Below are 21,450 nucleotides of genomic sequence, written 5' to 3'. Positions count from 1 at the left end.
TACCACCTCATAAACACATCCCTGGGGAAGGACAGTGGCGTTTTGTCTCCCGGTTTTCTTCCTTTTTTGTTACCTGGATAAAACCTCAGCACCGCTGGCTGCAGCCACAGCCAACAGATTTTGCTGCCAAAACTAAAAAAATAAACAACTCGGGAGGTTCTACCTACAGATTTTGAGGAACTCCCAACACAGCAGGACAAAACCACAGAGCCACAGGAGAGGAATTTCCCAGGATTTCAAGGCCAAGGGACGGGATTGCAGCTGTAACACTGGAAATAATCTGGCTTCATCATTATATTTCCAGGAATATTCGTTTAAATACCACAAACCATTCAGGCTCTGGGAAATGCAGCGTCAGAGGGCGCTTTGGTTGCTCTGGGCCAAGAAGAGTCAAATAAAGGAATAGGAAGAAACAAAGCAACGCAAGCTGGAAAAAACTCAGCAGCAGAAGAGAGAGAAAAAAGGAAATTTTGAGAGGAAAACTTAAAAGATGGATGTGATTCATCCGTTTTAACACCAACATATGCTCCTGAGAGGAGAGCAGAAAGAATTCTGTCTCCTGTCATGGCAACTGGGAACTGCCAAAGGAGTGCCTGCATGTCCCCTCTGTGCAAGGGTGATGGGGAGGAACTGCAGCCTCACATTTCCCACGTCAATAATCATTCTAGAGGGGGAAAAGCCACTTATAAGATCAGTAACAGCAAACATAAATAAAAATAAAATACATCATAGAAAGGGAGCTGATGATCTGTAGCAAACACCTCAAACCCGGCAAATGCTTCTGAAATAGTTTGTACCTATGGGGTCAGTTTTGTTTTTAACAAGAATTGACGACAGATGCTTTGTGTTTCAAATGTTTCTTGGTCTGAGCTCTCCTCAGAGGCTGAGAGAGGTTTGTATTCACCCCGAGGGCTCTGTGTGCACCCCGAGGGCTCTAAATGCACCCTGAGGGCTCTGTGTGCACCCCGAGGGCTCTAAATGCACCCTGAGGGCTCTAAATGCACCCTGAGGGCTCTGTATTCACCTTGAGGGCTCTGTGTGCACCCTGAGAGCTCTGTGTGCACCCTGATGGCTCTGTATTCACTTTGAGGGCTCTGTGTGCACCCCGAGGGCTCTAAATGCACCCTGAGAGCTCTAAATGCACACTGAGAGCTCTAAAGGCACCCTGAGGGCTCTGTGTGCACCCCGAGGGCTCTGTGTGCACCCCCAGGCCTCTGTGTGCACCCTGATGGCTCTAAATGCACCCTGAAAGCTCTGTGTACACTCTGAGGGCTCTAAATGCACCCTGAGACCTCTGTGTGCACCCTGAGAGCTCTGTATTCACCTTGAGGGCTCTGTGTGCACTCTGAGGGCTCTAAATGCACCCCGAGGGCTCTAGAGCTTGGCTGTGTGTGACTCAATCACACCGCCATCTCCCTGAGATGACAAAATGTTCTTTGCAATCTGTTTTACCATATCTGTGCCTGAGCAGACAGTTCCTATCAGAGGTTTGCAAAGGGAACAGAATATTTACATGATTTTCGACAAGGGCAGAGCCCATGGACGCCCAAAGACAGATTGGCTGTTTCTAAATCTCAGAGACTTCCCAGAGTTACAAAAGGAGAATGGACAAAAAGGAACTTTCCAGAGTTACAAAAGGAAACCAGGCCAGAGGTGTGGGAAGAATGAACTCTGCCCATGGGGTTGGTTGGAACCAGCAGGGCTGGGAATTATTACCCAGGACAGGACAGGTCATTCCATGACAGCATGAACAGGGAACAGCAGCAGGACCTCCCTGCCCACTGTTGACACCTGATGAGGGCAGGAGGTTGTGGGACCTGAGGCAAGAGAACATAGAACTGAACCCAATTTTAACCCCATAAACTCAGGGAACACTGCAGTGTTCGGGTGAATCACAAGGAGAAGAACAGAGAGGGACACACAGAGAAGAACTGAACCAAATTTTAACCCCATAAACTCAGGGAACATTGCAGTGTTCGGGTGAATCGCAAGGAGAAGCACAGAGAAGGGGACACAGTCCAGCTGCAAACTCACACACAAAGGCACCTTCCCCCCGGCCTCAGAATGGGTTTTTAAGTGGCAGCATCACAAATCAATTCTCACACTTAGTGCTGCATCATTTATTCCCTTTAGTCTGCTTTGCCTCGCGTTTGTGAGCAGGTTAAAGATGCTCAGCGTGGCATCTTCACGTCCTGGTGGCTCCCAGATCAGAAATCTTACAGAGGTTTTGTTAAATTCCAAATCCGGGCAGGATAGACACACTATAATCCAAAATCTGGAAAAACTGAGCTGGCAAGCTCCTTATGTGATAGCTGGGAACGAAGATAATTTGTTTTTCAGGTCTAGTTTATGTTTGGCTTTTTCATTCAGCCTCACACAGAACCCTCAACCTTAGATGGTTTTTTTACTACTAGATACATTATTATTATTATTGCTATTATCACCATCATCATTTGAAGGGTGGGAAAGCATGTATGAACAAATGAATCATGAGAAATACTTCCGTGCTAAAGAATAAACTGAAAAGAAAATATAATTCCTCCACTGAGCTCTTACTTGTAAATTCCTCAAGTCAGTTCTGCAGCCTCAGCAGGAGCAGGCATTGCTCTCAGCCAGGTAAAAGCAATAATTTCTCATTAAGATGTGCAATGGAGAGAAGCAGATTTTGAACCCTTCAAGCAGGGTGGTTTTTTTCTGCTACAACCACACTGCAAGCAAGCCAAGAGTTAACTCCCCACCTCATAAACTGAGAAATCTCTGCTGAACACAGAACTCTTTCTTACTCCAGCCTCAGCCAGACTGGGCAGGTCTGATGGCCCTGCTGATTGCCCTGAGCTTCTGAGCTTTCCTTCACCTCCTTTTGCTGCACAGCAGCTTCGTGGCACAGCTGCCTCCAGTCTGAACCAGCTCTCACCATCTTCCCCTCCCAGCTCCAAAAACATCCGAGCACTTTCCCCTTTCACCCTGTCACTGACAATTCCTGCAGGCTGGTGAAGAGCGAGGCAGGAGAAAAGGGAGAGTTGGCTCAGGCCAAAGGGTTGCTCTGCAGCAAGAGGGAAAGGGAGAATTTAAGGCCACAACTTTGTGCAATGCAGATGTAAAAGTCTGTGTACGGTGGTGAATTGTGCTGGCTTCTCTGTCACGGGGTCTGTGTCTTGACCCTCAAAAATTTATCCATAACAAGGCTTCATGCTGGAGTTAGTGGGATTTTAGGTCCTCCTTCCTAATACAGAGATTTTGAATGAGTCAGGGTTGCTGAGCCATTTATCCTGGAGTGAGTCCAGCTTCAGGATGGCAACACAAAATAATTCCTGCCTTCGGTCAGAGCTGTGCAAGGGCTGAAGTCCCATGTGTGGCAGGGCTGGGTTTCCCCCTGCGATCAAACCCCAAACCGATGCTGGCAGCAGCAGCAGAGTGTGGTATCTCAGTGTGGTGTGGAGACTTTAGGGTGGCATCTGCAGAGCACATTCACCTCCCTGGAAATCAGCCTTGCAGCCCTTGTGTGAGACACTGAAAGTGACTAAAAACCAGGAATTCCCTGGTTTACATCTTTAACCACAGAATATGATTCAAGAGATGAAGAATTGAGGGAATTTTGTGATGTTGAGACTTCAGTGAGGGCGACAGGGACACAGTGAGCGTTTGTGTTCTATAAAGTGAGAAAGTCTTCATGAACTTGTAGGGAGGAGTTCACCTTTTCAAATAAAAACTGAGCCAAATTATACAGAGAAAACTCTTCTCTTTTCTGATGCATCTCCTCTAGTGCAAGAAATCTCTTTGGCACACAGCAGGGCACTCCTCACCATATTTATCTCTGCCAAAAGAGGAAGGAAAACACAGAAATTCACATTCTTGCACAAACACTTGCAGACAGCTGTTCTCACTACGGTGCCAACACCCACTGGAAATAGAACTGGTCACAGGTATGCTGAGAACTCACAGCCTGGATTTATTCCTGCCTTTCAAGAGGTTACTGGGATGCTCCTGAGGGCAGCCCCTGCTCTGAGGGTCTGTGGTGCAGCAGAGTAAACTCACACCAGCATGGAGGCAAACCATGAGGAGAGAGACAATATTCCCTGGAAAAAATGGGATTATTTTGCCACTCTTGGGCCTTCACATATTGTCAGGAGTTTCTTTAGCTTTACAGAGACCCCACTGAGCTGTGCCAGCCCCATCCCTTACAGCTTCCTCTAACCTGGCTGCATTAATTTCTCCTGATTCCAGAGCATTTCTCTGGGGGAAAACCCCCTCCTCCCAAGCCATGCCCTGTTGCACCAGCTCTAACTAGGCCAGTTTGTGAACTTTCCCCAAAACATTATTTTGCAATGGCTGAAAAACTGGTCCAGACCCAGCAGCAGGAAGGGCCTCCCCAGGAACAGGTATTTTCTGGCAGCTCTGCACCCCATAATCGCCCAACCCATCAAATTCCAGGCAGCAGCAATAGCAGCTTTGCATTTCTAATGCCACGCAATTCCTTGCTCAGACCATGACTGAGCTGCCTTCAACTCCACAACGTGAAATTCATTTCCAAGCTGAGAGTTTTAATTTGAAGGTGCAAAATATGAGGCCATGAATGAAACCCACATGAACACAGAAATTCCAGATATTTACCCCCAGCAGGTTCCCTGGGTTGACCACAATCCTCAGAGCAGCACAGTTACGTTCTGTAACCTGGGAGATGCAATCTTCCAAACTCATTTGGCAGCATTTAAATGCTCACATTTCTGAAATGCTATTTAGGAAACAGAGCTCAGCTGGAATCACTTCCAGCTGGTTTGGTGCTGCTGAAAACCCTTGGGATGTTTGCCTAGGAATTTCAAGGAGAATACCCAGGAGAGCAATAAAATATGTTGCGCTTAAGGACAAACATGATTTTATCCTAGAAGACCCATACAAAACCAGCAAAAAACCTCTTCTAGAACTGTCTTTTATTTAACAACCTACTCTAAAACACCAATATTTCTTTTTAACTAACACCCCTTTAACTGGAAAATGAATTGCAGCAGGTGATGACTCTGAAAAGATTTGGAAGACTGATTCCTTCTGTGTTTCACGAAAACTCCAAGCAAAAATCTAAAATGAACAAGAAAAAAAATTGGGTTTTTTTTCTAAAAGAACCGTAATGGTCTTGAAAAATAACCAGGTATCTATGAGAGGGGATTTAGGGGCATAGCTGCTGAAGGTTTAAGAAGCTGTGCCCAGTTTGGGTGGCCTGTCCTGCCCATCCCAGCCAGGAGGTACCTGTGTCTTCCAGCCCCTCACTCTGACAAGCCCCTGTGCCTCGTTTCCCTAAATGAACACCCTTTGGAACAGACATATTTCAGTATTTATCCTCCTAAACCCTCCAGATTAACTGGAAATTTCATACCAGATACAAAAACCTTCGCGGGAGGAGGGGGCAGAACACCAAAGCCATCCCCAAAGAGCAGCAAGGGCTGCAGAGATGGGCAGTGAGCAAATTCAGCCTCTAATTCTGTTTAACTCCCTGCTAGAACACAACCCCTGCAGCTGCCTGCAAGCCCAAAATCAGAATTCTGGCAACAGCAAGACTCAGCAGCCCTAAAGGAGAAGTTTTTCCTGTTGCCAGGGGGAATGGAATAAATATTCTTCAGGACAAGGAAGGTGTAGTGAGGTGCAAAATAGGCAGAAAAGATAAAAAAATATAAAAATGGTAACAGATTTCCCTGCCAAAGGAAGTGGCCTGGAAAGCTGTGAAATCTCTGCCCTGCAGGGCACCAAGCCCTGGTGCTGGCACCACACCTGGGGTCTGTCCAGCTGAACTGGACACACAAAAAACCCAAAAAACCCAGAGTTTATAACAGCTCTGATAGAAATAGTAGGGCCTTCAGCTCCACACACAGCTCAGTTTATTGCTGAGCCACTGTCCCTCCAAATTTCACCCCAAAAACCCTATAACTGGCCCTTTCATATATCACAGTGGAACCCCACTGTTAGATCAAGAACCCAATCCCATTCCAGGCTCAAGGGGATAAAATAAAAAGTATTTTATCAGTCACCTGCTGCCAGCAGGCAAGAAACGTCCTAATCTTAAACTATCTTGACAATAAAAATATTGGAAGTGGTTGCATTATTTATTTTTCCAAGCTCTGATTTCTTCAGCCATTCCAGCCCTGCATGTTCTCCATGCTTCTCCAGCCACCGCTCTTGTAAAACTGGAAAAAAAGACAACTTTTGGGGCTGTGCAACAGAGAAACTACAGGAAAAACCACATTGTTCTGTGCAAGTCTTGCTCCTAAAGCAGAAATTGCTAGTCTGGCCAGGCCTGGAGTCCTGTGAGGCTGCTCTCCTCTCCCAGAGTAGGATTTCTGGTGGAGCAGTGAAACCTATCCAGGTGTAAAGTCACAATCTCAATGATTTCCTGAGAGGTTTGTAAATCGGAGTGAGCACTTAAACAGCAACAGTCCTGACGTGTGAATCCTAAATAAAGCATAAAATGCATTCAGCATCATCCTGGCAGCTCTGGGATGGGGAGAAAGGGGGACAGAGGGAGGAATCCAGAGGGGTGTGAGCACATGGGCTGTGTGGAACAGGTCAGCAGAAGTTCTGCGCAAATAAAAACCAGAATATGTTGAGTAAGGGAGTAACTTAGATCCACAACAGGGAATTCCCCTGAAGCAGAAAGCCCAATAGCTTCAAGAAGCTGCTCTTACTTCTCCTGGGGGGAAAAAGTGGTGCCAGGGAGGCAGGGAAGGGGGAGAGTTAAAGCTGAGACCACTCCCAGCAGAGCTCTGCGGAGGATTCTGAGCTGGGTTCTGCTCCCTGCCTGCAGGGAGGGCTGGCAGGAGCGAGCAGCCAGGCAGAAGCTCTGGTTATGTGACAGAAAGGGGAAGAAAAACACACAGACTGCTATTTTTAAAGATGCCTGCAGCACTGGTTCCCTGCAGCCTTCTCTTTTCTTGCAGGAAAGGCTGGTTAGTGAGAATTTCAGTGTGTGAGACAAGAAATGTGAGCACAAGACTGACCAGGGCGGGAGCCAAAGCAGTGGCAGGCTGGGCCAAGAGGTGCAGGGCACCAGGACACAGAGATCACATCAAAACCTTGCAGAAAACAACCTGGAGACAGCAAAAGCTTTTGCAAACTCTCCTGGTCACAAGGAGTACGAGAGTCAGGTCACTGCTTTAACCAAAAACCACTAAAACAGCACAAAAAGGGCAGCACAGGGGCAGCCTTTCACATTATTCCAGTCTAAAGCTGCCAATTCCTACATTTCAGCCATTTAGGTGCTTCCCTTGCATCTAATTTGATAGTTTCCACCATCTTCACTGTCCCTGGCAAACCAAATCCATCCAGTAAAACCATCTTTTCCCCCATGTTTTCCCAACAAATAAAGTAATCCCAAATGAGAGACTCAAGGGCAAAGCACACTTTAAATGTCATTTCCTATGGGGTTGTAAGTGGTGATAACTGAAGTCCAGACAGGGATTTTACAGCAGGAAGATTGATCCGTGTCTGCCTGGTACATAAAGGAGGCACCTGTGACCTGGAAGGGATAAAACAGCTTTTGTATGAGTTCTGAGAGTTACAACGCTGTCAGAGAGTCACTGGATGTGCTGGCAGGGACACTGATGACCCTGAGGAGCTCGTGTTTTCCAGCGCTGAATCCCTGCCAGCTTTGGAGCCACGGTGACGTAATGCTGTCAGCTGGCTCCATTCACCTAAAAACCAGGTGTGGAGAGAGCCCAGACCTGTGCCAGCAGTCCAAACAACCTCAGCTCCCATTTTCCACCAGTTCCAGATGCTCCCAAAGCCCAAACATGGACAGCTTTAGCAGCAGAACCAGAGAGAGCAGCACCTTGGAGCAGCTTCCCTCTTCCCAGGTGCAGGTCCCGGGGTGAGGTCAGAGGTGCGATGATGTTAAGTCATTATTACATTTCAGGTGTCCAGCTCAGTCATTCTGGGAAGGATAGAGAGCTCTCTGTGCTTTAAATCTTGGCCAAGCTGGGAGCAGCACAGCCCTGGCCAGAACCAGTCTCTTCCCAGTGGCTGAAAGGAATTTGGCTCTAAATTCCCAAGGGTCCAAACCAGCTCTGCCAGGTTAGGTTTGAATGACCCCGTGCTTCTGTCACCTCTGAGCGGCTTTGGAGGAGAGTTCATTCCCTCCTGAGCACACAGAATGTTCCCAAGACAGATCTCCTAGTTCCCAGCTGCAACTGGGATTTCTTGACAGTTTTCTTTCCTTCCCCCCAGCACCACCTGGAGAGGTTGAAGAATAACTAAGGGGAAAGAGCTGCTGGCTCCAGCTCGTTGCTGAGATTAAACCCCTCCACAAGGTGAATTTCTCCTTGAGTGCAGGATCTCCACAACCCAGCCTCAAATTTCTCCCCAGTGCAGAAGGTGAATGTGTCAGGAAGTAAAAAATAAAAAAGGCCACAAAAGAATAAAACGCAAGAGAGGTGATTCCCTGCACATATACTTTATTTCTGAGCTCAGCTGAGGGGTTTGAAGCTGCAGTTTGCTGAGAACAGCTGGAGAAGCCAAGGTAAGGAAAGGATTTATAACACTACGAAATGTTCCTGGTTCGTAGTTACTGGTGACCTACAAAACACAGGTAGATACGCTGCAGTGAAGCTCCTCAGGGTGGTAAATCATTGATGGGAAACATTTGCTGATGGACTTACTCTGGATCCAATAACATCTACATCTTAAATTTAAAATTATTTCCCCAGGAAAGAGATCAAGGAGTGTTTACAGAGCTTGCAACCCTCCTTTGGCTACAGGAGAAAAAAAAACTCTGGCTCCTCTGACATGACCAAAAAAAAAGAAACCCCAAAGGTCCTGACCTCATTTATAGCAACATATATCAAAATTTCCTGCACGTGGAGTAAACCCAGCTTCCCAGCAGCGCTTGATAAGAGTGAGCCATGTCTTTTTTCAGCTCCAGTTCCCAACTTCTGCCCCTTTTCCTCATGATCCCTACCCTGGCGTCTTCGCTGAGCCCATGCCCCTCTGTCAGCCCAGGTTATCGAGGGCTGTGGCCATTCACCCTTCCTGCCCTTCACCTCACACCTGGATCCTGGAGAGCTCAGTGCTCCAGGCTTTTGGAAAACAATTTAGTTACTCAAAAGGGCCTGACCAGAGCTCCAGGAAGCCTTTGACCCACACACCACACGTGGACTTCCTTGTTGACCACAGCCCCATTATCAGCTCACACCTCCCTGGCGCTGCTTGCAAAGGCCAGACTCAACTCTTTGGGCTCTCCAGGGGAATTCAGGAAGAGCTGGGCACATGGAAAACCTTCTCCACCTTATCTGTGTTTGCCTTGCCAAGAAATGGGTTTAGTGGCAGCTTTTCTGCCAGTCTGGCTCCTGCAGGTGTGGGTTGGGAAGGACGGGAGGAAGGCTTGTTTGCTCTGTGGCTCTGGAGGTGGAGAAGTGATGGGCTGCAGCAGATTTCTCCCAGGGAGCAGTGCAGATTTTGTGGTATTTTTGGGCTTTGATTTGTCAGAACTTGCACTGGCTGACAGATGGGCAAGGGGGAGATTGGGGATCAAGGCCTGTTGCTTGTGGTGGATAAAAGTGGAATTTCCAGACCTCACTTTTTCAGGGTCTAATGCTCCCAACCAGCACAAGGCAACAAGGAAAACCAAGTTTCTCCTTCCTCAATTTGTGTTTCTTCCGGTCCTTCTAATGACTGGACTGAAAACCTGACTTAAGAAAGATTTTGTCCTGCTTAATTTCTTCTCCTTGTATAAAATATGGACACCACTTTCCCAGGACATGAACAGCTAAAAACTTCCACAATTGTCACGTAATTTTCACGTAAACAAACACAGGGAATCTTCACTCTATGGCCACAAGCATGGGGATCTTACTGGGAAATCCCTACAGCCCTTTGCTTATTTGGGTACCACAATTAAAAAATACATTTTGGAGATGTTTTTGTTCAATTCAAAATTGAACAAAATGCAGCAACAAAAGAGCTGCAGAAAACTCAGTTCTGTGACTTTAAAATTGTGAATATTTCTGAGATCAGTGAACACCTGGGTGATGTAGACAGAAAATCTATGCCCTCAGTAATTAGGTTTTACAGCTTGTTTTATTTTTTCAGGAAAAGCCTTGAGGAAGAAAGGTTTATCTATAGGTTTTGCATGATGATGTGCATTTTTACACACAGTTGTACACATGTTCCTAATGCTGGTGGATATTCAAGTGCCCAGCACAGCAAATCAGCAGGACTGATGAATCAACAGGTCTGTGAGAGCTGGGCCAGGGTCCATCCCATGAAGATAGGAGCTATCTCAGGAGTTATAAAGTGAATTGGAGAAACTGGTGAGGTAAAAGATAAAAGCACTATGAACTTGTTAATTGAACACTTCAGCGATCCCAGAAATAGAACTGCCGTGTTAAAGGTAAGCCAAACTGGGGCTGCAGCTGCCAGTGTTCGTGATTCACCAGACAAGCCCCATGTCTGTGAGGATCAAGGTGAATTTACCAGGAATATTCCTACCTCCAGACTGGTTTCCTGCTGCACTGGGTCAGTGAGATCATTATCTCAGAACTGAGGCATTGGCTGTCTCAGGGTTCTGCCAACAGCCCAGTAAATTCAGTGTATCACCACAGCATAACCCAACAAGCCTCCAAGCTCAGTTCCAAGCACTCCTTCCATCTGGCATTATCAGTGTTTCCCAGTTCCTTTGGAAGTGGATCCCAGAGTTTTATTCTTGCTGCCTTTATTCTTGCTGCCTTGTGGTTGACTCTTTTTACCTGTGAGAGAAACACAAAACACTCACGGGCAGGTGCTGGGGAAGAAAACGGAAGCACTGATTTCACTGAGGTCAGGAGCTCACCTGCTGTGGATGGAGCTTCCAAAAGCAAGTTGGCTTTTTTGCCGTAGTTTCTGGTTTTCCCTCTGGCCAGTGACACTTTGGAATCCTCTGACTTCCCCAGTTTAGCTGCAGGGAGAAGAGAAAGAGTAGCTGAAAGGGGAAATCCAGTGTAATTCTTGTGTTTCTGTGGTTCACACCATGCCACCCACAGCTCCAGGACTTCACACACAATGGGGAGGCATTAAGAAGCATTTTCTTCTTAACTCAGTTTTTAATTCTGGAAATAAAGATTTCTCCTTTTGGCTATAAATTAGAAGTGTCTTTACTTCAGCCTTTTATTCCTCCCACAGGAGCACAACTAACAGGCTGTTCCCTCCCCTCATGTTTGAGAACAAGGTTATGGAAACATTTATTTCAGACTCATACCCAGGAATTTTGGGGTGACAATGCTCTGGTTTTTCAGCAGTGGTGTAAAAACAGCTTCTTGGGAACCTTCTTGTCCTGTGAGGGATAAAAACACAGTGTTAAAGCCAGAAACTTTCAAAACAACTTTTCCTGGTGGTGGAAGTGGGACTATCAGGAGATTTCTGCCCTGGGTGGAGGCAATCTTGACTTCTACCAGAGCATTTTCAAACCCAGCCTTGATTTCAGAGCTCAGGTTCTGGTGCTGGCTCTTTCTTCAGGAAGTGTTCAACAGCATCAGGTCCTGAGTGGAGCTAAGGATGCTCAGGGCCTCAGATTGGGAACCCAGGACACAAATCCTCTTCAGTAACTTCCCACCTTCCCCTCTGTGGGGGCATTTCTTTATTTACAAAGGCAATAAAAGTGTTTTCAGTGCAGAGATTGGCATGTTGACCTACGTGTGACTTTGAGGAGGACACAGAGCTCCCTCTCCTGCAGGAGCTGCCACCCGTAGTGCTCCTGGTGCTGGAGCAAATTCTTCACCTGGCCATGCTCATCTGCCAGCTCGATTTCGTCTGCAAAACCCACAAAGCCGGGTCAGGGTGCTCCGAAGTAACACAGTGAGATGTGTCTCAGCCATACAGAGTGACTGACCCACGTCTGAAAAACGCCCAAACTCTGGCAGCATTTTCATTGACCACCTCAATATCCTCACTGGAAGTTCTCTTCAGAGGGACACTTTCATTAGGTGTTTTTATTGAACTTTTTCTTCTCACAGCCTTTAAAACTCTTTATCTGGAATACCCAGGGGGAGCCTCTAAGTGACACAAGCACCACTGGGAGCACTCCCTGGCAGAGGTGACACTCTGGGAGGTTGGACAACATCTTCAGAGTGAGCACAGAACCAGCAGCAGCTCATTTCACACCCCAGAGCTCCCTCCCCAGGGAACCCAGCCCTACCTCCCTCCTCACAGCCACAGCAGTGCTTGATGCTGTCCAGGAGAGGCTGAACTTTGCAGTTGATGTTGAAAAGGGCCTTTTCATTCTCTGTCAAGAGAGGCACAACTCAAAGAAACCAAAGGAAAACCCGTGACCCTTCTCCAAATGCCAAATTAATTGACCCTGCACTCGATCTCTCTTATCAGCAGTCCCAGGGAACGCTCCTGATCTGAGGGAATTTCACTGCTACTCCAGACTCTGCTGGGCCTTCAGGAGGTTCCAGAACACTGGAAAATGAGCTGTCAGCAGCAAATACTTCACAAGTGCAATAAACCCAATGGTTGCACCACTCCTCTCTTTATTAGTTCTTTTCAAGGAACTGTTAACAGTAACTCTGGGAAACTCTGGTTTCTGCATTGATATCCTTTGGGTTTTTGAGGAAAAACCCCACCCAAAATATTTTGAGACTCTGAATTTTTTACTTACAACTGAAGTTAAGAAAACCACATTGGGGAAAAAAGGAAATTTCAAGCAAAATTCCACATGCCTATCTTTGGTTTGATTTAAAACAAACCAATTTACTCATTGAAATATTGCTACAACAAAAGTTTGACATAATTTATTTACAGCTGCCTTCCACCCTGCCTTTTACAAATAGGATCTGGAGCCACAACTCACAGAGATAACTTTGTCACCGTTGGCGACCAGGTTTCCCTGTGGATATCAGGGAGATTCTTACCTCCATGGAGGACTGTTACGAACATATCTGCTGAAAACCTAAAAAACAAAGCAATGATGGTTTTTTCACTGCCACATTCCCCAACAGGCAACCACAGAGACCTGCAGGGGTTTTGCAGTGTTTGCCTGCCCGTTCCCATATCCACAAAATCCCTTTGAGCTGCCAGGAAGCCCCGAAATTCTCCCAGGGTGGATCTGCAAAGGAAGTTGAACAAACCTTTTGGTTCTGGGAGCAAGCTCGAAAAATGTGGAACCAACAACGGGAGTGGCAAAATCCTGCAGTTCCTCTGGATCCAGCAGCGGAAGCAACGCTGAGAGCTCCTGTCCCGGCTCCTGGGCACCCCAGTCTCACTCTCTGAGCACCCACAGGGGTTATGCAAGGAGCAAACACAGCTTTGTGCCTAGGAACCGGGAAGGAGTGGGCTCACCAAGCTCTGCACATGTAAACAAATCAGTAAATACCACAATGAGAGGAGAATTGGCTTTGCTGCTGGCTGGAGCCTCCCTGGAGGGGTTGCCAAGGGACTGTGCTGGCTCAAATCTTGTGTTGCTGCCCTTTCCCTGGAGATCAGGAATGCTGTGCGGGGGATTCTGCTCCTGTTCCATGGAAACCTTTCCCTCCTCACAGCCCTGCTCTCACACAGACAGGACAAGGGAAGCAGAATGGCAGGGGGGATGTTTAAAAATTGAAAATCAGGCTCCCAGAGCACTGGACACCAGCAGCTATCCCTGCAGGAATAGTTCAGTGTATCTTTGCTCAGAAAAATCACATTTGTAGAGACCTTTGAGGTCTCTGCCAGCAGAACTTACTGGGTGTATTTAAAACATGCACAGGCCATGTCGGGGTGCTGGGCAAGGCTTGAAAGGATGGCTCTAAAATGCTTGAAAAACTCACAAATATCCTTCACATCAGAGATCAGAAAGGCTGTACAGAGCACATTGGTAAATCGAGGTTCTTATGCCACCTGTGGTCTTTCTGTTTATTGCTTTATTGACTTAACAACTAAAACATGAAATTAGCAACACCAAGGACTTCAGCCTCCAAATTATTGATAATCCACGGCAAATGTGAAAATATTTCAAGGTTAAGCAAAAAGAATATGGATTACTCATCCCATATTTGACCAAATACATCCTTAATTAAATAAATGTCTGTTCTGATACCTCAGGTAAAGCTGCTCTGTCCCAGACACCCCCTCCCTCCCCAGTCCAACTTTATCCATTGCCCAGGAGAAGTTCAGCTCCTCCAGGAAGTGAGTTGGTGGCTATTTTACAGTGCAGAACATGAGATATTCCTGCTTCTGTCCCTCCAATGCTCTGAGCAATGCAGCTCCTCTTTATTCCAGCAGCAGAGCTTCATCCCAGGAATCCAGCAGTCAGAACAAGGCTGAGCTCCCCAGGCTGGTTTGGTGTTTGCTGTCTGTTGGAGAAATTCAGAATAAAAGCACAAATTCAGAGGAGACCAAGAGCCACCACTGCAGCCAAATCTGATGGGAATAACCCAGGACAGGCCCTACAGCCAGCCCTGAGCACTGCCCAGGCGCTGCAGGATCCAGGCAGATCCAGGCCTTTGCAAATCCACTGCATCTGAATTGCAAAATAATGCAAATGATCCTCCCATAATTACACCAAACCCACACCGTTATTAATTTCAAACTCTGAGCGTCACAGCCTAAAAAATTCAGCAGCTGCTGGAGGAAAATCTTCATTTCAGAAGAAATCCTGCTTGTTTTAACTCCTGGTTTATTTACTGCTCTAAACCAGCACACAAGAGGGAAAAACAGATGAATTACCAAGGGCTGAGGGTTGCTGGAGATTCATCAAAGCTTCCTTGATCTCACACAGGGTCTTGGCAAGGGGGGAAGCTGCCACCAGGCCCTCCACCTCCAGCTCAGTCAGATAAACCAACTGGAGATCCAAACCTGGAACAAACAGGGGCACTTTTAAGCCTAAAGGAAGAGGCTCTTCACGGCTGCGAGAAGGAACTATTGTCCTGGGCAGAGGGAAGGCTGTGAGGATCACAGAATGATGGTATAGAATCTTCCTGGCCTCCCCATTTCAGCATTCAATTATTGTAATGGCACCCAGACTCTTCCCTACAGGTGTCACTTAATATAAAGGTGTGCAGGGTCTGAAGGGATGGAAATTCCCTGACTTCTCTCCTACAGAGAAGGATGGAAAGGGATGGAAACTCCTTGACAGAGGGATAGAAGAAGCAGAAGTGGCTGTCCTGAGCTGCCACCTCAGCAAAAGAAAAAAATCATGTGGAAGTAAAAAATAGCGTAAATAGGGAAAAGTAATTCTGCATTTGCTCTGTTAGCAAACACAGACACCCCTTTTTACCCTCTTAGCACACACTCAGCCTCCTACTGCCACCTCTGGAAGCACCTCCCAGCTGTGGCACTGCCCTCACCATGCTCTTCATGCCCAGGCAGGCTGGAAAAAGCATCTTTTGTGCTGAAGAGCTTCCAAAGCTGAGGCAGCTCAGGATCCTGTGGGATAAAATGGACCCAAAGTTAAAGAAATGGAAAAACTCCCAGAAAGGTGAGAGAAGGCCCCAAAGCAGACACCTGTAGCTCACCTGCCCTTCTGATTTATTTTCACTGGTCAGGCTGTGCAGGGAGGGTACAGCTCCCACTGCAGCCTGTGCTTGGATCTCGAGCTCCGTCTCTGGATTCGCAGCTCTGTTCCTGTCAGGAGTGTTCCCAAGCAGCCCTTCCAGAGCCCTCATTAACTCTGTCACCTCCTGCCATGGGGCACCTAATGAACCCAGCAACAAATTCCAATGGGATTCCCCAGAACCACTTGGAAAACTGTGACTAAACCCAGAACAGCACCAAGAGCAGGGGCCTTTCTTTGGAAATTTCTCAGGATGCCTCATTTCGAACAACATTTCCAGATAACTCCGTGCTCACCCCTCCCGGAGCTGCCAGACCTCTCCTCTCGCTGAGCTCAGGTGCAGACAGGCTGTCAGCTCTTGCAGAACAAGCTTGGGAGACACAATTTTCTGGATTCTCTCGTAGGTATGAGTCAGGTCTTTTTTTAGCCCCTTCACTGCTGCTGCTGCCCTCACAGTGCACTTGTCCCTGGCTCTGCACCCCGGGCCTCTCACCTGTTAAATTCCCATGTCCGTCCCACAGCTCAGCACCGACTGCTGCCCAGCTCTGCTCTGCAGGTTTCTGCCCACAGTTCCCTTGCCTGGAAAAGGTTTTCAGGGCTTCCCAGTCCAGAGCTTGCACTGTGTCCTGTTCACAGAAAGCAGCAGTGTTATATTTTGCAAACCCCAGAATCTACCCACTCCACATTCAGCCCCTCATATAAAACCATATAAAAAAAAGTTATTTTATGCCAAAATAAAGTACTGAAAGCAGTAATACCCATCCCTCAACAAACTTCAACTTCAGGGCAACCATTTATCTGACAATTTCATGGTTCCAAGCCTTGCTTCCCTCAAATGCCCCTTCCCACTGACCATGAGGCTCTGGATCCGCTGGCTGATCCCGTTATGGAACACCAGCACGTCCATCCTGTGCTTTGCCAGCTGAGAGGCCAGGTGCAAATTCTGATCCTCCAGCTTGTCATAGAGGGTACGAACACTGAAATCCTCCAGGAGCCGGGGTGTAAAGCTGTGTTCTGAAACACAGGGGAAGGCTCACACTCAAACACTGGACACGAGGTTATCTGGGTCTATTTCCCACCCAAGACGCTGCCTGTCCATAGGAATTTTGTGGTTTGTGAGGAAGCAAAACGGATGAGGCAGGAGATGTGAGAGGAGGTCTCGTTCCCTGGCGAGGGGGAGGATGGCAGAGCGTTACTATCAGCTCCTAAATTGTCCAGAAAAGCGCTGGGATGCTCCCGGAGCTGTGCCCGGAGCTGTGCCCAGCATCACTACCTGCTGCCATCTGCTGGGCTCGGGCTCTGCCGCTGCCTGTGACCACCCCGAAATTCCCGAGCTGAGCTCATTCCCAGGAAGCAAATGAAGCCCGGGAGTCACGTGCCTTCAGGGAACAGAACAACCGGCAGGGGAAGCCAAGGAAAACAATTGTAAATCTTTATTTTCTTCACCCATCACCTGAACTCGCTGCTGTTCTAAAGGGCTTGTCAAGGCTGGGAATTTACTCTCTTAATTCCTCAGGGAGGAAACTTCAACCCATCCCAATGACAGGGGGTTAAAGTCCCTGGAATAAACCCAGGGTGGAAGTGTGTGTGCCTGTGGAAATGTGCACAGCAAAGTGCCTGAGCGGCCTCCTGTGTGTGCAGGAAATTCTGGTGTCAAAATATCGCACCTGAGAATTAACCCAAGACAACAAAATGGGGAGGAAGTGGGGAAAAACCAATGGGAGAACACCTGGGGCTGGCCCAGCACTTCACCTGCATTGGGCACTGCCCCTTTCTCTGCAGAGCCAGCATCTTCTCCAGACCCACGAGGACCAAGCATCTGATAGAACTTGAGGCTAGAGGGGATGGCAAAGAGGGTGAAGAGCATCTCATTCTCCTCAGTAGGATCAGACCCAGCCCAGCTCAAGCAGAGGATGGATTTCTTGGGTAGATTTTTTGTATGACCACGCAGAAGCTGGTCTTTACCTGTCCTTGAGGAGGATGTACTCTGGTGGGATGTGTGGCTCTCCCAGGCTCCTCCATCGTGGCTTCCAGCTCTTCAGGGGGCTGATTTTGGGGCCAGCAGGCTGGAGCACGATGGCCAGGGTAGTCAGCACCAGCACGAGGAAGCCAAGGACAAAAAGGATTGCTGGGGAAGCCAGGAGGGAGGGAGGGCAAGAAGTGAGAAACACAAAAAACCACTCAGCACCTTTCCTATTCATTTCACTTCTGCTTCTCCCCCTGTTGGCTGGTGCAGGTGGATGAGGAGCGAAGTGTTCTCAGCACTGAAGGTGGCAGAGCCAGGGTCGTGTCTGCAAGCCACACTTTCATTTCTGTTGTTTCCTGGCCTCCCACTGAAGGACTGAGGTGTGCACAGTGCTCCCACCCGCACCTGGCTTGGAGCAAAGATCTTACCTGACCTTGTGTTTAGCCCTTGGTCAACTCTGAAATGCTGTATTTAATTTCAGCTCAGTTTATCATGGAAATACACTCCAGCCAAGGAAAACAAAGCCCTCAGTTAGCTCTGAACTCTTCAAACAGGGTGTGGGGAGAAGCACGGCTGCTCCTTCCCTCTCTCACCACCTCAGCTCCTGCACAGGCAGGTTCTTGGCTACAGAGCAGTGGATTTTGGGAAGCTCCACAGGAGAAAGGGATTAAAGCTGACAAAGCAGTGCTTTGGTAGCATTTCCAAAGAAAATGCTTGTTTAAACACACTTAGAGAAGGACAAGAAAGGTCATGGGTTGGAATGGAGGCTGAAGGTGGCTGTCCCGGAGTTTTGGCTGTACCTGTGATAGCAGCCCAGTTGGGAGCCAGGTTCAGATCCTGCTGCTTCAAAATGCCGTGTCTGGCCAGCTGGAACAGGGAGGAGGGCTGGAAGGACAAGTCCCCGGGGTCACAGCTCACGTTTGCTTCGTTCACTGTCACAATCAGGAAGTGTTCCTGAACGGAGCTGTCCCTGAAAACGTATGTCCCAGGCTCCAGGAAAACATGGGCAAACCTGGAAGAGGAAAAATAAGGAAGGTGCTGGCTGATCCAAGCTTCTTTCAGCCTCCATCTGTGAGGATGGTTAAAGACAGGGACTTGAACACAGCAAAATTTGGTGTTTTCACCACTAAGGATCTGCTGATTCTGCCAGAAACCCACTGTCAGGTCCTGCCCACAACACTGTTATCCCACGGCAGGTATTACCAGGAGATGTTGAGCTGAGTCTCCTGGATCAGGTGGTCCAGCCTTCGGAAAGGTCCAAAATCCCAGCCTGGGTTGTTGTTATAGAGATGCTGCTTCTGGTAAACGGGGTAATGGCTGGAGGCCCGGTCTGGAGATGGGGCAGCACAGGATCAGCAGCTCTGAGCCACCTCAGCTGGGAGAGCTGGCACTGGGCTGGCAAAGAACTGTGGAACTGCTTTTACAGGGCCAGGCAGTGTCAGCTCATTTAATTGAGTTTAATTACTGCCCCACAAGGATTTGTGCTGTCTAACACAGGACCAATTTTATCTCAATCTACAGAAATCCAGTTAAAAATTGCAAACTACCAGGTAAGCCCCTGGCAGAGCCCAGACTGCAGCTCTGGGATCCAGGAGGTGAAGGGATGGATCCATGCAGGGTGCCCAGTGTGGAGCCACTGCTCTGCACGTGTCTGGACACACAAATGTGCTCAGCCCCAGCCACACTCACCCTGAGAACTGATGCTAAGCTGGAAGAGGATCGTGTCCCCTGCTTCCAGGCACACCACTGGATTAGGGATGAGGGGCAAGGCCTGGCTGTCTTTGGGGGAACTCCTCTGGGCTCTGTGCCCTTTCTGCAGCAGCTGATCTGAGGAAAAATCTCCTGCCACAGGCAAGAGAACAAAGCAGAATGAACCGTGTGAAGTGAGCAGCGTGGGACAACACCCGACCCTTGGCAAGGAAGAATTGTTTGTTTTGTATTTGTGGGCAATTACAGCTCACAAAGCCAAATCCACGCACCTGCCGACAGATTTGCCTCCAAATGCAGTTTCCTTCTAGTTTGCTGGAAATCCAAAACCCTGCAGTCTTTGTCTGACCATGTTAACCATGCAGTTAACCATGCAGTCAGTGAATTCCCCACTGTTTACTCCCAGACACAACAAGGTATTTCCCTGCTTTCTAAATAGTTTGGAGCATCTAATAATGAATTCCCTCTGTGCCAACTTGCTGTGCCAACATGGAAGGAAATGGATGGCTTGGTGTGGCTGGAATTTGGGTTCACTCTCAAGCCTTACCTGTGAGAAATGCATCCAGCACTTCTGTGCTGGAGACAATGAAACCCAGCACTCCCCACGGGCTGAACAGCACCAAATGCACCCTCTGGCTGCTCTGCACGTGCTCATCTGGGCCCAGAACGTTTGACACCTCCTATGGAAAGCAGAGGGAAACATTGATCACTGATACAACCAATCCTGGATGCAGACCCTGATTTGTGGGTCACTGCAGCTATCAAAGGCTGCTCCAGGAGGTTTTTTCCCCTATAATTCAGGAATTGTTGTTTCTCTGTAATGCATCAACCCTTAACCTCACCTCCCTGGAGTCCCTGTGATTTCTGGGCTCTCCCAGCCCTGCACATTTAGAAAGCAATCCCTCCCTCCACACCTACCCTCACTTCCCCCTCGTTCATCCTGAGCAGCAGCTCTCTGTGGGTGCCAAAGCCCAGGGAGATCCGTGGGGCTCTCAGCAGGCACAGCTGGTCACAGAGCTCCTCAGCAGAGACGTACTGCTTGCAGTGACATCTGACCAGGGGACAAATCCTCGATCAGTCCTGATCCCTGAGCAAACAGCCACAACAGGCCAGCCCCAGCCTCTCCCAACCCACAGGGTGGATGATCCTACTCTGTACCCATGGAAAAAAGGATGGAGCAAACTCCCTGCCCATCTCTTCAGCACCGTGCCTGCTCTTCAAGGCCACAATGTGACACCCCACTGACAGTGCTTGGTTGGTGTCTGACAGAGACCACCTCAGTCCTGTAGCAGAGCATTACACACCCCTCCCCAAAGCTCAGCTCCAGGAAAATGGTTGAAAGAATCAAAAGTATGATTTTGACGCAACCGATTTCTGTGCAATCCATGCCAGGGGGAGATTTTGCAACACAGAAATTCATTCACAATGAGAAAAAAGTGATATCATGTGACAAGAACTCGTTCCAGTGTCTCCCTGCCCACGGCAAGGGGTTGGAACTAGATGGTCTTTAAGGTCCCTCCCAACCCAAACCAATAAGGATGTGGAGGGTGGGACAAGGATTGATTTCCATTTGGAATTAAATGATTTTTAAGGTCCCTGCCAACCCAAACCATTTCATGATGATTAAAGATGTGTGGGGAGCAACAAGGATTGATTTTTCTCATTTCTGGCCTAAATTTAACAGAGTGATCATCCACTTTAGAGGGACTCAACCTGAGGCAGGTGGAAAAGTCACATAGCTCAGAAAATGTGAGCTTGGTCCACACTCGCCTCGTCACTGGGTGATTCTGGTGTCACCAACCAAGACACAAAATCACCAGGTAATGTTGGAAACACAGGAAATACTCTCCAGGAAGATGATGAGGGCCAATGACTGAGGACTGAAGGCAGGACCTCCCCAGAAAGGAACTCCACCGATGGAAAATTTCCCAAAAAACACCTCCCACAGCCCAACCCTGGCATGACCTCATGGGCTCAGTAGCTCAGGGCTTATTGAGAAGTGTTTTCGAGGAGAGGCAGTGCTGGGTGGGACTCACATGCCCAGCTGTGCGTGGAGCTCCCCTCCCGCCGGCCCGCAGGCGGGAGCGCAGTCGTGGCGCTCGGGGACGACGCAGCGGCGCGTGGACGCCAGCCGGACCTCGCCGGGGGCACACAGCTCGTCCACCTGCAGAGAAACCCACCCAGACAAGCTCCAGAGCTTCAACTGAGCTGCAGCATCCCTAAAATTCTCCTTCAGACATTCGACATAAAGGCAATCCAACAAGGGAAGCGGGGAAGAAAGAACACAACAATT

At 48.3% G+C, this 21,450-nt stretch overlaps 2 protein-coding genes across 20 annotated transcripts in view; both read right to left on the bottom strand.

Annotated features, from left to right (window-relative positions):
* Positions 1-10,037: 10,037 nt before the first annotated feature.
* On the bottom strand, positions 10,038-13,674 carry C25HXorf65 (chromosome 25 CXorf65 homolog). 2 transcript variants are annotated; one of them, XM_032133941.1, is made up of 7 exons: positions 13,083-13,674; positions 12,867-12,904; positions 12,149-12,235; positions 11,647-11,763; positions 11,213-11,287; positions 10,808-10,912; positions 10,038-10,724 (listed from the first exon to the last, which is right to left on the bottom strand). In XM_032133941.1, the coding sequence occupies exons 2-7, from the start codon at positions 12,889-12,891 to the stop codon at positions 10,636-10,638; spliced, it is 498 nt and encodes a 165-aa protein (XP_031989832.1). In that variant the 5' UTR covers positions 12,892-12,904; positions 13,083-13,674; the 3' UTR covers positions 10,038-10,635. The 2 variants fall into 2 exon arrangements, with proteins under 2 accessions (XP_031989832.1, XP_031989833.1); XM_032133942.1 differs by lacking the exon at positions 12,149-12,235.
* Positions 13,675-13,833: 159 nt separating this feature from the next.
* LOC116455698 (SCO-spondin-like) overlaps positions 13,834-21,450 on the bottom strand; it is a 70,416-nt gene continuing 62,799 nt past the window's right edge. For 6 of the 18 annotated variants that reach the window (XM_032133861.1, XM_032133865.1, XM_032133864.1 and 3 more), the window contains 14 exons: positions 21,194-21,321; positions 20,076-20,208; positions 19,705-19,837; positions 19,140-19,292; positions 18,654-18,780; positions 18,251-18,462; positions 17,450-17,612; positions 17,237-17,319; positions 16,338-16,498; positions 15,978-16,110; positions 15,447-15,625; positions 15,279-15,357; positions 14,659-14,787; positions 13,834-14,285 (listed from right to left, as the gene is read on the bottom strand). In XM_032133861.1, coding sequence (XP_031989752.1) covers positions 14,242-14,285; positions 14,659-14,787; positions 15,279-15,357; positions 15,447-15,625; positions 15,978-16,110; positions 16,338-16,498; positions 17,237-17,319; positions 17,450-17,612; positions 18,251-18,462; positions 18,654-18,780; positions 19,140-19,292; positions 19,705-19,837; positions 20,076-20,208; positions 21,194-21,321 — 1,857 coding nt within the window. In that variant the 3' untranslated portion in view covers positions 13,834-14,241. Of the gene's footprint in view, positions 14,286-14,658; positions 14,788-15,208; positions 15,358-15,446; positions 15,626-15,780; positions 15,873-15,977; positions 16,111-16,337; positions 16,499-17,236; positions 17,320-17,449; positions 17,613-18,250; positions 18,463-18,653; positions 18,781-19,139; positions 19,293-19,704; positions 19,838-20,075; positions 20,209-21,193; positions 21,322-21,450 lie in introns of those variants that run through there. The other 12 variants (XM_032133867.1, XM_032133863.1, XM_032133866.1 and 9 more) reach the window with 12 other exon arrangements.

Source organism: Corvus moneduloides, chromosome 25 (assembly GCF_009650955.1).
Source record: "Corvus moneduloides isolate bCorMon1 chromosome 25, bCorMon1.pri, whole genome shotgun sequence".
Taxonomy (NCBI): Eukaryota; Metazoa; Chordata; class Aves; order Passeriformes; family Corvidae; genus Corvus; species Corvus moneduloides.
This window is presented reverse-complemented; position numbering and strand designations above follow the sequence as displayed.

Coding starts and splice junctions, on each gene's coding strand:
- C25HXorf65 (XM_032133941.1), bottom strand. CDS start 12,891: ATGTTCGTAACAGTCCTCCATGGAG. Junction 12,236..12,866: donor CGTAACAGTCCTCCATGGAG/GTAAGAATCTCC, acceptor CTCTCTTGACAG/AGAATGAAAAGGCCCTTTTC. Junction 11,764..12,148: donor CTGTGGCTGTGAGGAGGGAG/GTAGGGCTGGGT, acceptor TGGGTTTTGCAG/ACGAAATCGAGCTGGCAGAT.